We start from the raw sequence: 15,280 nt of genomic DNA, 5'->3' as shown, positions 1-15,280 counted from the left end.
AATATATCATGAGAGTGAGAAATGAATAACAGAGAAGAGTGTAGTCATAATTTTCAACTGCAGTTCAGTTCCATTGGGAGATTTTTTTTATGAACATTCTGAAAGAAAAAATAATACATATTTATGATTAGAAAGTAAAAACAGAGCATTTTGTTTTCCTCATTCAGTATGTAGCAAAGGTGGTACGGATCCCTCCTGCCTCACTGAATCATTGGCTCTACTGGGCTGTACCACTCATTACAACAGGTATTTATATCAATGAAGCTAATTTGTATGTAAATATATAATCTATATAAAATGTAGGTGATAGCCTACATTGAGATAACAGTCTCCAGATTATCCATATTTTCATATATCCTTTAACATTTGATTTCAATTCAGCTGGTTAAGTATGGCATTTGGCATCCATAGGGAAGCATATTAAACTCACTTCCCCAATATTGTGTCCTTTCAGTTGTATAATTTATCACTTCTGATGCCAAAAATATGGTCAGTCAACAATTTCCCATGAACATATCATAGTAGGTAAGAGCCAAAACTGTTGACTCTTAGATGGGTTTATCTGGTGCTGCTCTCACTGTCCTGAGGTATTGAATATTAATTTTTGGAAAGATGTATCACTGTAGCTCCTGAGTGTGTGTGTATGTGTGTGAGATGTGAAATTTGCTAAAAAAAATTCCATCAAAACTACAAAAAGGATTTTTATATGGTAAAAATGTATTAAACAACTAGAGTTTTTTTCTGAAGTGGAGAAAACTCTAGAGTTCCCTCTACTGAAATCCACTGTATTCCTAGAAACTAGATCCTGAGGCAAATTGTTAAAATATGAACTAAGCAGTTGCTTCTGCTCACCACTACTAATCAGTGGTCACTGCTTTGGGTGGGAAGCTTAAATGAATATAAATATCATGATATTATATTACAGAAACTCAGTGTATTTATTGTTCCTTCAAAGTCTGACAATTTTACCTGTATATTTTTTGTTCCTGTCTTCAGCAAAGTAACATGGAGATGAAGTCTTCATCAATATAAAATTTTAATTTAAGGAGTTTGAGCTAGGACATTGTATTGTGGCACTAAGACACTGCAGAAGTGAGCTGTGGATTAAATGTTGAGACAATAGAGTCATATAACATAATGTGGCCAATGTAAACATTGTTAGTTTGTTGATTGTAGAGCTTGTTTAACCAGATCACAGGTAACGTAGGTGTAAGTGTGAGAAAAGCTCAAAATGAAGATCTCACAGTGAAAGGAATACCAGCCCCTTTATAAAAACTTTAGCAAGTGTAATGGTACTTGAATAGATAAGGTAATGCCTGCCTCGCCCTTTGGGTGCCAGTAAATGCAACAAAGCACATAAAAGGTGAAGAAGAAAGGAGGACAGAGCAATTGGAGCTTATGGACAAAAAAGGAGGACAAACGCGGAACAGCAGGCATCCTTTTGACATTAAAAGGATAGTGAGGTGAACATTTGTGAATTGTACTGGTGAGGAAATGTGACACAAAGACATCAGATTTGGTGACTTAGGAGATTTCCTTGTTGTGGAGATGGGAGGAATCTTATTTTGATGTGTGGACGCCATGGGCATTGCTGTCATCAACAATGAATTGTTCTTGAGTCCTTTTTATAGTCTAGGTCCTAATAGGTCCTAGAATGTAGCAGTGTGGGTGGGGGGGTACAGAGAGTTCACTTCATTCTGTGTTTTTCTCAGGGGTCCCCGTATTTAATCTCTGGAGATCGATGTCTTGGAAATACCAGGCAGGTTTTGATTCTGTTTAGTCTATTGTGTTTCACATTCTCCCATTCTTTTCCCTTCTAAAGTAGATGCTTTTCCTGCTTTAAAAATGAAAACAAATTAATAACTAAATGGGAAAGATAATTTTTTTTGCTTTGTTTTGTAATCTTCCCTCACAGAATAGACCTAAGGGATAAGCATTTTCTATCTCTTAGTGTCTAATCAGTGGGGGCTTTTACATTGTACTACATGCTCTGAGAAACCATCCAACTATTTGAGCAGAAAGTTGAAGGGATGCATTTGGAACATTGAAAAACTGTGGGTTTTAAAATCAGGAAGATCAGATTTTGAGCCTCAACTGCAATGTTAATTATAATACAATGAACGTTGGTCATGTGCGATTAAGTCCTTTCTGCTTTCGGCTGTCGGTTTTTAACCAGGTGTTTGTTTTTTTTTTTAATTAATTTTTTTTTTTTTTGCTCGCACTCATTTATAAGAAGTAAAGTCCTTTTATGCTGGTGGCAGCATAACACCATCTTCTGGACTGTCCTCCCTCTCCTCCACCTATCTGCCTGGTGCCCCCACTTATCTAACTACCGAACATTCCCACTTCCTATCTGAATTGGACCAGATTTTTAAAAGTATATCTTTGTATGATGTGCATGTGTGTGTGTGAAAAGGAAATTTTTGTGTGCCTTGTCTAGTAATAATAATAGCTACATTTACAGAAAGCTATAATGTACAAGGCACTGTTTTTAGCAGTTTATTTACATGGTCTGATTGAATCCTGACTCTAACCATGATTTAGGTACTGATAATTTTTGCTTTACAGATAAAGAAATTGAGGCACAGACCTGTTAAATTCCTTGATTAAGGCCATAAAGCTAAAATGGAGGAGACAAAATTTGATTTGACCCAGGCAGTACAGATGCTAATTTAGATTGTAATAGTAAATTAGTGGATACTTCACCTCACTTTAGCAGAGGGGTGATGGGATAAGGGTGGCAGAAACTGAGAGAGTAGGGACCTCTAAGGAGGGCCTGGGAAGGAGAGTGTCTTTAGCTTTAACAATGACCTAAAGCTGATTAGGTAGTGAAACTAAGACAGGCAAAATAAGGAGCAAGTCAGGAGTTCCTCATTCCAAGAAACAGACGCCACCACTTACTTAGGCAGACTTAGGGTCTCAAGCCGATAAGGCACAGAGGTTTATCATCAGTCTGCTTTCTGTTAGCAGGAAAGAACCAGGCTGACCCTGGGGGAGGTGGTCAAACTACCAGAAATTAAGTGGAAGAATGTAGGCTGATGGAAGCAGATCTGAGAAATTCTGTTTCAGAGGTCTGTGCCCAGATGGAGAAGGAGGTACTTGTGGGCAGAACAGGGTGTGGCCAGGTCAGCTGTAATTTCCTGGGGGCTGGAGAGAACATATCTCAGACAGTCCCACTCTGTCTCTGCTTTGTGCAAAACATTCCCAACTGTGTTCATTAGATTACATAATCTTGAGTATTGAGAAGACAAAATTTCTTACATTCAGCACTGTACAAAGAGTTCTTCATGAAAAGTAATTTGGTATACTTTTAGAGATGGGAGTCACTACCACAAGCAAATATGCTACTGTAAGAGAAAATGTTTTTAATTAATACAGAAATAGTGAGGACTCTGCTAGCTTTGAGAAAACTTAATATTAAAATAAAATGTTATTGCCTGCTACTTCCTTTTCTCTTTAGATCATTAGCATTGGACGAAAATTTTTTAAATGGGATTTTCAAACTCATAGCAAGCAGCTGTCTTCTATTACAAAAGACAATACACTCATACATATGTATTATGCACTTAATTAAAACTGTTGGCTTTTTATTTTAAAGAGTTCTGATGATGTTCTGCATTTTTATAATGATTGGGATCTCTGAACTGCCACCAGTTTGCATAATTTAAGTGGGAAAGGAGGATTTGGGTGGGATAAGCATTCCAAAGTTCATATAATTGAAGAGCAAGGCCTGAAATTAGCTGTTCCTCTGGCCTAAGATTCCACTATTAGGTATTCATTCCTTTTACTTAAAAGGAAAAATTTTTTTCCTCTGAATATTTTTTTACTATAAATGTATATGTATTATAGAGATTTTAGAAAAAAGGAAATAAAAATTATCTGTAATCCTGTGCCTTTGATACAAACATTATTAACTCTTGTATATTTCATCTCTATAATTTTACTATATAGAGTATGTTTATAGAATTTGGATCAAATCATATTAATAAACACGTATTTCTTAGCTTTTACTTAATTTTAAGTGGTGAATCTTTTCCCATGCCACTAACTTGTTTTCAGAACATGATTTTTCATGACTACATCATCTCACAGCTGTAGAATAATTTGAGTCTTCTCCTTTTGTAATGTACATAATTTAAATTATAGAGGAGCTGGAGATGTGATAGAACTCTATTGGGGAGAAGAAAGAGCACTAAGAAGTAGTATAAGATAAGTTCTTAGAGATTAAAACAAAATAAATCAATAATGTGTAGAAATAACTTAAAATAAAAAGAAATCACAGTGTAAGCAGCCAAAAGCCAGAAAAATTTAAAAGTAGGTATCTCAAAAGAGAAACATTTTTTAGAAAAGAGGAATTCAAATAGGAGACTGATGATTTTCATTATAAATTCCTCTAAATTTCTTGATTTTAACCATCTGCATACATGCCTTTTTTTTTTTAAGGTGTAAATTAACTCTGGCAAAGATTTAGACATTAAGATCACCATCAGAATCTCACACCCTGAAGGGGTGTGTGTGTGTGTGTATGTGTGTGTGTATGTGTTTAGGTGGGAAGGTGAGAAGGAGAATGCTGTATCAGGAGTGGTGGGAGAAGCAGTTGGGACCAGGGCATGGTGCCCTCTGGGATAGCATGAGGCCCCCTGGGACTGAGAGCAAGGATGAGCAAGGCCAGGGTCAAAGTGGAGGAGCCCTTTTTCTCTGTCTTGCTTCAGGCTAGTCTTGCCGAAGGACCTTACCAAGTGGGATGTAATATCCCAAGAGCAAAGAGCTTGAGAAGTGGCAAAAGGACACTTCCTCCAAATGTTATCATTATGTAGAAACAGAAGGACCTGTGTTCTGAGCAACTTGTCTGTTCACCATTGACACATAAAATCCCCTTATTATAAACTATATACAGTGCTCAAGCCATTTTACTGCAGTGTGATTTTGTTAAAATAAATATATAGCTAAAAAAAAATCCAAGCTGAAATATTCAGAAAGGAAAAAGAAAACTGGCTTTCCTATAGTAAATTGTGAGATAAAATTTTTTAAAAAGCATCTTAAATCCAGTGGGAATTGGGATGTATCACACCTTACATCATCATCATGTGTTGGCCTCTCCCTTTTTCCCCATTCTGAATGGAGCTGTGATGTTTTGTTTGATGTGTGTGGAAGTTTAGATAAGAGGCTAGAAAATTTGAGGAAGGCAACAGATTACTTTTTTGGCTTTATGAATTAGTATTTTGAGTGTTTATAATATTTACAATGCAAGGAACTATGTCCGTGAATATTTGAGCCTAGCTGAAGTTTCTCGTCCTGTATATATTATAAAATGTTAAAATATAGCCATTTCTTATGGAAGAAGTAAAGAAAGAATATGGGAAAAAGAGGGAAAAGTTGAAATTAGTTTTCTTTGTTAAGAATTCATTTGAACTCAACAAATCTCTCCTGAGTCACTGATTGAATCTGCTTTAAAGGAAAACTTGAGAACAGAGATGCCATATTTCCTCTCTGTTTTGATGGAGCTTTTTCAGTAGAGATTTCGTCTCTTTTCCTCCTCCAGGGGAACAGTATTTCCTCTTATCTATCTTTGTTTTCTCTGCTTCTCTTACTTCCTCTCCTAATAGTTTCTCTACCTTTTCATCCTCCTGCTTATTCCTTCTTGGACATTTTTTCTTTTGTAACCATTACCCCCTGCTTTTCCATAACCAGCAGCCATTAAATAGTCTTAAAATTACAAGCAATCAAATCCAGTTTTAGAAGTTTGGAAACAAGACTGGACATTGGCATTTCTATCAGGACTCTAAGATGTGCTTTGCCTGTCCTGTGGTAGGCAAGATAACTGTCCCCAAAGATGTGTCAGTATTTAGACTACATGGCAAAAGGGCATTAAGGTTACAGCTGAAAAGAAGGTTGCTAATCAGCTGACCTTGAGAGGAGGGGCGCTTGGATTACCCAGGTGAGCCCAATCTAACCACAATTGCCTTTAAAAATGGAGGAGGGAGGCGGAGCAGAAACAGGCAGATGGCAGCGCGAGGCATGTTGAGCGCAGCCGGTCCTTGCTGGCTTTGAGGATGGAGAAAGAGGGTCATGTGCTAGAGGATGTGGGCCTGCTGACGCTAGAAAAGGTAAGAGAATGGATTTTCCCCTAGAGCCTCAAGAAAGGAACGTAGTCCTGGGGACACCTTGATCTAAGCTGCCTTCCACCAGAAGTAAGTTGGACTTTTGGCCTCTAAAGCTAGTAATACATTTGCGTTGGTGAAATTAAGGTTACAGCTGGAAATAAGGTTGCTAATCAGTTGACGTTGAGAGGAGGGGCGCTTGGATTACCCAGATGAGCCCAGTCTAACCACAAGTGCCTTTAAAAATGGAAGAGGAAGGCGGAGCAGAGAGAAACCGCGGGGCAGACGGCGGCGCGGGGCAGACGGCGGCGCGGGGCAGACGGCGGCGCGGGGCAGACGGCGGCGCGGGGCGACCATTGCTGGCTTTGAAGACGGAGAAAGAAGGTTATGCCTAGTGGATGTGTGGGCCTCTCGATGCTGGAAAAGGTAAGGAAGTGGTTTTTCCCCTAGAACCTCAAGAAAGGAACCTAATCCTGCGGACTTTTTGATCTAAGATGTCTTACACCAGAAGAAGGCTGAACTTCTGCCCTCCAGAGCTAGTAGTAAGTTCGCGTTGGTTAAGCTGCTACATTTGTGGTAATCTGATACGGCAGACGTAGGAATTAATACATGACCGCTCACTTCGCACAGAGTCTGGAGAAAGGATGCAGCTAGGGTTTATTCCTTGTCAATGACACACAGACCCAGTGGATTAGAAGTGATTTGAGAGGTCATTGAGCACAGGTGTGTGTCATCTAAAGCCACAGTATCTTCTAAGAGGGAACAGATAGTGGTAAAGAGCCCACAGGTGTACCCAGAAATGTAGGGACTGAAGAGCCTGAAGAAAAAAATGTTTTGGATATATGTATGTGTGTGTGTATATGTATATATATATATACACATATGTATGTGTATATATATATATACATATATATATGTATAGTGTATGTGTCTATGTGTGTAATATAGAGGAGAAAAAATAATTTCCCTTCTACCTTTCTGAGTTCTTTGCTGAGACCTCTGTGAAAAAAGACAGATTAGCAAGAGAAAAACAAGTTTATCAACATGTATACCTCATGGCTTATAATTCTGGCTTAAACACCATCTTCCTAGGAAAAGGGGAGGAGGGATATAGGCCTTTTAGGGGAGACGAAGTGATTTTTCAGAAAGATGAACGGGCCCTTAGGAGAACAGAGGGGAGGTGTGATGGTTGGTGACAGTTTGTCTGGACGTTGTGTTTACTTCTACTCTTGTCTCTGTGATAAACGTCCGTCTTCTCTGTTGATGAAGCTCCCAGGGAGGGGATCTCTGACAACTGAGCTTCTTTTGGAGAATCTGTCTTTAGGCAGATGGAAAAGGTTGAGAAACAGCCTCTCTGTCTGCATTTGCTCAAAGTAATCAATATGCCAAAGTGGCCTATTTTGGGGTGGCATATTCTTGGTACTCCCGTACAGGGGTAATTCAAATATATATTGTTGCTGTTGTAATAACTAAAATAAAAATACTGTCAACAACATTACTAGTCCTTTTTATTAATAAGAAAATTCCAATTTTTCACTTAAAATCCTGTTGGAGCATTTGAGATTTTTTAATGCTATGTTTAAGTGTATTTGGCTTTCAAAAATTTAGAAATTTCTAGTCCCTTTATTTTTGAGATCACAAAACTGAGAACTAAAAGCATGTAAACAAATTTGCCTAAATTAGAATGATTCATAGTGGCCGAGATAAGATAGGAACTCTGCCCTAGTACCTGAGATTCTCTTTCCAAAATGCACTGTATTCAGCACTGAGAGAGGCTCTGCCCACTCCATCCTCTTAAAACTATGCCCTTGACATTCCTAGTAATAATAGTAACGTAATGACCTCAAGATGGGGAAGCCACATGATGAATTTTTGGTTTAAATAGGCATGTCCTTGGGAATTAATCCCGTCCTAACTTTTCCATAGTTCTATTTTGGGGCTGGAAAGAATTACTGTGCAAAATGTATTCTTAAACCATAGGTCATGGATAAGATACATAATCACTCTCAGATAGATACCTTTTCATATTTGTGTTCGCCATTTAATTTGGTTGAATACAAGATTTAGGTGATGAGGATGCCTGTTTGGTATTTTTTCTTTCCATGCATACAGTTCATACATTTCAAGGGGGGGGTCTATAGAATCTCTAACCCAGGTGTTTCCTTTTCATAAGTCAAGCTGGGTGTTAGCATTCCAGAACAATAACAGAAACCATACTTGTTCAGGCCTCAATCAGCCCAAACTGTGAATAACCGAGCTTCTGAACCAGCTGGATATTTGAGCTTTTCTTAGACATTTGGATAAGAATAATAGCATGGGAAGTGGAGGTATCTTACTGTCCTTAATGTCTTTTGCATGCTTGATGAACCTGAATTTGGAGTAGGTTTCAGGAGGAAGGATAGGGATAAGATGAAAAGAGAAGTACTATCCCAGTTACAGAAAAACACTTCATACCATGAAAACTGAACACGGTGGGCCGTGGAAGTAGAAATGTTAGATACATTGTAGATCAGTGGTACAACCATACTGCATGTCAGAGCATGCAGGCAGTAACTATAAAATGAAAAGAGAACACAGACCCTAAATTATTATTCATGTAAGAAAATTATCTACAAAACCAAATTCATTTCAGCTCCTCTTTTACATTTTCAGAAGGCAAAAGGAAAGTTTTAGCAGAAGCAAAGTCTTCAAGTATAACAGATTAGGGAAATAGAAACCAGCCTCTATACCGTTTTAATTTGTTCATGCCGTTTTGTAGAGTTCCTTGTGGTTTTGGAACACTGAAATTCATACAGGTGCAACTCATTGAACTTGGACAGCAATTTTTAAGGTTCGCTTCTCGGATTTAAAAAATTCTTTAAAATCTTGTCAGTACAGCTATTCATTCGACAAATACTAGTTGACCACTGACCATGTAAAGCAATATTTTAGCTGCTGGGGATATGGTAACGGGTAAAACAGAAAAATGATCCCTGCTCTCTTGAGCATGATTCTATCAGGTAGTCACAGACAATAAACAAGATAAATTAGCAGAGTATATTGGAGAGTGAGAAATGTTCTGTGGAGAAAAAAATGAACAGGAAAGATGGATACCTTATAACGAAAAGATTAAATTTCTGATATGGTGGCTACAGAAGACTTGACATCGATGCTGTCACTTAAAGACCTGAAGAAATTGAGAGAGGGAGCCACAGAGGTGTCCAAGGGAAACCTTTCTGAGCAAGAAAACAACCATTGAAAGCTCTAGGGGTCAGAATGTGCCAGCAAGGAGACCAACATGATTGCAGTGGAGGGAGTAGGGAGAGGAGTCAGAGTGGAGTTGTGGAGGGAGGCCCTGTGGTGTAGGTCCTTCCAAGTTATTGTAAAGACTTCGGATTTTACTCTGAGATGAGATGCTGTTGGAGAGCATACTAACCTACACAATTTACAACATACATTTTGAAGACCCAAGCTGTCTAATATAGCAGCCTCTAGCCACATGTGCTGATTTAAGTGGAAATTAATTAAAAATAACTAAAATTAAAATTCAGCACTAACCACATTGCAGTGCTGAACAGCCACATGTGGCTATTGACTATCGTATTTGGCACTGCAGAATAGAACACTTCTCTTACTGCAGAAAGTTCTTGGCTAATTCTGTTTTAGAGCAATCATACCATGTATTCATTAAGAACAAATATATGCCCCTTAAGAGTTTGACAAATATTTTGTTAGACTTTAGAGATAAAAATTTGTGTAAGGAAGAGATGGAATTTTCTCTGTAGGTCTTTCAGTCTCTTAAGGAGAGCCATGCACATAAATATAGTCACAGAATTATTTCTAAAGCATGTTCAAGGTATATATTTCAAAGGAAAGAGTAGGCAGTTTTCCTGGAGGAGAGAAGTTCCCCTCAAAATGAGTTGAGGCAATGAGTTATAAGTCACACAGTGGGTCAGGGGGATAGATGAGGTGAGTAGAGATGATAGTGGTACTTAATAACTGCCATGATAATATCTGACTTTATTTTTACAACATTGCTGTTCCATTTTCCAGATAAAACAAATTCAGAAGCTAAATCAGTTGTCAAGACCACATAGCCAGTTGACATGAAAAATTAAGTTAAATTAACTGTGGGTAGAAAAAACTAAATTACTCTTAAACAAAAATTTCAGTTGCAAGATGGTTATAGAACCATGATTTGAACTCTGGGTGCCTGGCTTTAAAGGTTGTGCTTTTATTTACTATTCTGTATTCTACCCTCCCCCTCCAAAAAAAGGTGTCATACAATGCTAGAGAGAAGAAAAAAAAAACAGAAAAAACAATATGAACATACATGCACTCAACAAATTATTTAAAGAAACTGACAGAATTGCCAATAGATACATAGAAATTAACAATTAAGGTTGACATTATCATCACACACTTAGCAGAAAGTGGTAGATAAAATAGACAAATTTAAGTGATGATGCTGGGAATCTTTCCAATTAAAAGCTTGTGTTACTAAAAAATTATTTGCCTTAACACCTAAGCCACTATTTGTCAAAATTTGAGAGACAAAGCTAAAGTAGTACTTAGAGGAAACTTTGTAGTTTGAAATCTGCTTTTCTATAAACAAACCAAGAATTCAACATAAGAAGCTGGAAAAAGTTCAACAGAGTATAGAAATAAGAGAGAAGGAAATGATATAAGCAATAGTAAATTATGTAACACAAATAGAGATAGAGAGAAGCAACCCAAAATAGACAAGTAAAACAAAATCAAAAACTAATCTTTGAAAAGGTTTAGGAGTAACGTTGGGAAAAGTTGGAAAAGGAAAACATCATAACATTCCACCTGGTCCTCAGTCAGTCCCACTGGTTCCTAGTTCTACTTTCCTACCATTTCCTCATCTCTTTGCTGCACCTGTGCTTCTAAACTCTGAGAATTTCCCAGGAATTTTACACTTCCAAAAATATTGTTAGGAAAGAATGATGACAGAGCCCAGAATATTTAGCCTACAATATTAGACCTGTTTCATCTCCCTCCCTCCCTGCCTGCCTTTAACCCTCCTTCCTTCCTTTTTAAGAAGCCACCTGTATTTGTGTTTTCATTTCCCATTATTTATGGTGAGCAACTTTCTAGTTACTGTAGAACATGGTATTTTTTGTGTCCTTTGCTGTATAGAAATAACATCTAGAGCAAAGAATAAAATGCGTTTTTTTGTCAACATTTTCAAGTGTCAGATTATAAATCATGATTTTGACAAGGGGGGAAGAAACGACCTTAAGCTTCACTGCCTTCCTTAACAGGCATGCACTTTAGTGAGGTGGGCTTGACAGGTTTTATGATGCAGCTTGGAGTCAGGTAGGATTTGCAAGCTGGTTTCTAACCTTTTTCTTTTTTTTTTTTTTTTCCTGTCAAGAAGCTAGGCTTGCCTACGATAGTGTCTCCTAACTCTGGATCATTTCCAACAGCTGTACAACTGATAGTATTTCCTAAAGACAGAAATTATACCTATATATCCTAAGTAATCATTCTCACCTCTTGAGACTAGAAAAACAAAAACGAGATAAATGTAGGCTGAAACATTAATAATGTGTATGTTTTGAGTAATAGTTTTTCAACCATTTCCCCTGTTAATGTGAATCTATGATTTCCTTCAATAGATTGGATCCACTGTGCAACCCCAGCCTGTGGTTTCACTGATTTACTCTGTAGCATAACTATCTCTAGAGCACAAGGCTCTATTCTCCTTGGGATGTGCTCTTACTTTCCAGGAATGATGGAACCATCAGAAGAGTTTCTTTGTCATGAATGAAGTTCTGAACACCTCTAGGATACTTACGAGAAGGGATGATGCAGGGAGAATAGGCAGGAATCTGCTTCTTTCACAACGGTTAGGCTTCTCCTCGCTCATCTGCTTCTTCCATCAGCATTGCTTCACAGCAAAATTGATTACTCTCTCCCCCTGCGCTAACTCCCAGCTCCTCCGGACAGCCTGGAGGACCAAGCATGCCCCTAGTCCTTAGGAACCATGACTAATAAAGCAAGTGTGTCCGTAGCCTTGGTGTCAACACCTATCTAGGGATGGGAATGAAGTCGTGGTTCTGTGGCTCGATTCACTCTTGCAGCCCTTCAGTGCCCTGAAATGAGCTCATACAGAGGTCGGTAGTATCTAGCTGGGGTCCTCCAGCTCTCCTTCCCTGAACTGGATCAAATTCACACATACCTCATTTCTCAGTAATTTGCTAATTCAACATACTTGAGTGAGTCAAATCCTTATTTTTTTAGGCAATCTTTTATGCCACTAGGAGAAGGCAGTAGATGTAACAAATTTCCTGCTCATAGAGATGTTAGTGGGAAAGAAAGACACAAACAGATAAAACACAATTCTGGTGGAGATAAGTGCTATGAAGAAAAACAAAGTCAGGGTAAATGTTGAGAGCGTGACAGGGGAAGCAGCGGTAGGGATGGAAATTCTTTTAAATGAGGTAGTCAGGGAAGGCCTCTCCTAAACGATCAAGCCACATCTCCACTGGGGGAAAAGCTTTTGAGGCTGAAGGACCAGCAAGGCCAAGGCTCTACGATGGAAATAAGCACTCATGGAGAGAGAGAGCATATTGAATGAGTTGCCAAATGGTGAAAGTAGGCAAGGGCAGTATTATGGAGAATCCTTGTAGGCTAATGGTGATGAGAAGTTAATGATTTGGAGCCAAGATGTCACATGATCTTACTTCTAAAGGATCTTTCTGCTTTATGGACAATAAACTGTAACAAGAAAAGAGACCAGTTAAAAGGCAATTGCTGAAGTCAAGGAGAAAAATGTTGGTGTCTCAATTACTGTGTGATAAATGACTAAAATTGTAATACACTTATGATAGGGGTGGTACCTTGGAATCTCCAATTCTGTTTCTGGCTCACTAGACTTAACTCCATGGGACATTTATAAAGATATTTGGGCTTGAATGTTCTACTTGTGTTTGCCAATGTCAACTTTTAAGCCTCTTTAGCCTTTGCCTACAAATGCCCCCCAATTTTTCCTAGTGGCAGGTGGTCTATGTTTATATTTGGTGTTTTAAAAATTGAAGTATAATTGACTTACAACGTTGTGTTTGTTTTTGGTGACCAGCAAAGTGGTTCAGTTATGTGTATGTGTGTGTGTGTGTGTATGTATATATATATATATATATGTATTTTTTTTTTTTAGTTTCTTTTCCATTATAATTTATTGCAAGATAATGAACATAGTTCCCGGTGCTATACAGTAGGTCCTGGTTGTTTAACTGTTTTATATAATAGTGTGTATCTGCTAATCCCAAATTCCTAATTTATCCCTCCCCCATTCCCCTTTGGTAACTATTAGTTTGTTTTCTGTGTCTGTGAGTCTGTTTCTGTTTGTAAATAAGTTCATTTGTATCATTTTTTTAGATTCTACATGTACGTGATACCGTATGATATTTGTCTTCCTTTATCTGACTTCACTTAGTGTGATAATCTCTAATCAACCATATTGCTGTAAATGGAATTATTTCTTTTCTTTTTATGGCTGAACAACATTCCATTGTATAAATGTATACTACGTCTTTATCCATTCATCTGTTGATGCACATTTAGGTTGCTTCTATGTCTTGGTCATTGTAAATAGTGCTGCTATGAACATTAGGGGCATGTATCTTTTGGAATTAAAGTTTTTGCCTTTTCTGGGTATATGCTAAGGAGTTGGATTGGTGAATCATATGGTAACTATTTTTAGTTTTTTAAAGAACTTCCATATTGTTCTCCACAGTGACGGCACCAATTAACATTCCCACCAACAGTGTAGGAGGGATAGACTTGGAGTTCTTGATTACTTTCTTCAGTATCAATCTTGGAGCCTCTTTGATTTCCAAACTGCAACTACCCAGTGCTTCTCACCTGTGAGGGAGTCTCCTCTTGTTCTCTATTGACCCTATATTCCCTGAGTTCCAGAGGTCTTGGTGAACCTATGAAAGATGAAAGTCATGAAAATCATAGTTAAACTCTGATAACTAGTTTACAGCATTTACACAAGTCAAATGTAATAAGATAAAACTAAGCTGCTGTATTTATTTCGTTCTATTAAAGAACCAAATGGAAATTCAGGAACTAAAGAATATGATGACTGAAATTAAATCAGTTCATGAGTTGAACAGTATATTTGACCCACCTGAAGAGAAAATAAACCTGTATATGACCCAAAATCATATCTCTGAGCTTAAATTTCCTTAAAAGGATACAGATTTTATTTAATAATTTTTTTAAATTAGAAAAATATTCAAATTTGGATCCTTATACAAACAAATTGAGAAATACAAACAAACTTGCTTAACTTCTTTTAAGAAATTGGTTTCCTAGTCCTTTGGGAATTATTTGGGGAAAGAAAATAACAATCTCATGCAATTTTCTTTCATACTGATAATTTTGTCCATATACAATTATAGTAATATCCATTATTTCTAAATTAATGACATGAACTATTATCTCAAATGTCTAATTCATTTTAGTTTTCTTCATCACCAATGTCAATACCACTGTTTAATTCCTGTTATTTCTCACATGAATCACTGCTACAGAATATTTTTAGTGTTGCCTCAATCCAAACCATTCTTCACATAGCTGCCAAAATGATCTTTCTAAACTGAAGGTATGATTGTGATATCCCCCTGCTAAAAACACTTAACTGGATCCTATTCAATTTCTCCATAATCTCCTTAATCTTACCTTTTCCTACCTTTTCTTTCTCACTGTTATTACCATAGTAAACCCTCATACCCTCTAGTTCCAGCCACACTTTTCTAGTTAATTTACCTCTCTATTTTCAATACCTGAATTGGTTAAGGCATATGAATTTATTGGTGAGATACAGTTGTTGAAAGGAAGGCTAAGAGCCATGTTTGAGAAATACATTCAGATACGTTCAGAAATTACTGGGATATAATAGGGATACCACACCCAGTACTGCAGCTTTAAGTCCAGGGAGCAACTCCACAACATAAAAGCAGTAACACATGACCAAAAAAGAGAAGGATACTGAAAAAAGAAGACAAAATTTTCATGAAATAATGGCAATTTGAGTTCAAATCTCATTGAGTCTCTACGTGAGACTTGAAGAAGCATAAAGACCCCAGTTGCTCTCACTCTGGCTCACGAGAGCAAACATGTTATAGTGTTAGCATTAAGAAATATCAATATGACAAAAATTA

The 15,280-nt window shown here is 37.5% G+C and overlaps 2 protein-coding genes across 3 annotated transcripts in view; one reads left to right on the top strand and one right to left on the bottom strand.

Moving 5' to 3' along the window:
- LOC140697253 (uncharacterized) overlaps nucleotides 1-6,071 on the bottom strand; it is a 41,503-nt gene extending 35,432 nt beyond the window's left edge. The window contains exon 1 of the mRNA XM_072964031.1: nucleotides 5,955-6,071. Coding sequence (XP_072820132.1) covers nucleotides 5,955-6,071 — 117 coding nt within the window. The remainder of the gene's footprint in view (nucleotides 1-5,954) is intronic.
- LOC102530127 (CD36 molecule (CD36 blood group)) overlaps nucleotides 1-15,280 on the top strand; it is a 282,980-nt gene that overhangs the window by 7,550 nt on the left and 260,150 nt on the right. Inside the window, exon 1 of one of the 2 annotated variants that reach the window (XM_072965134.1) lies at nucleotides 6,422-6,527. The exons of the other annotated variant lie outside the window; for it this stretch is intronic. The gene's annotated coding sequence lies outside the window, so the exon portion shown is untranslated. Of the gene's footprint in view, nucleotides 1-6,421; nucleotides 6,528-15,280 lie in introns of those variants that run through there. 2 annotated transcript variants of the gene reach the window in all.

This window comes from Vicugna pacos, chromosome 7, assembly GCF_048564905.1.
Source record: "Vicugna pacos chromosome 7, VicPac4, whole genome shotgun sequence".
Taxonomy (NCBI): Eukaryota; Metazoa; Chordata; class Mammalia; order Artiodactyla; family Camelidae; genus Vicugna; species Vicugna pacos.
Note: the sequence above shows the minus strand (reverse complement) of the source record. Positions and strands in the feature narration are given on the sequence as shown.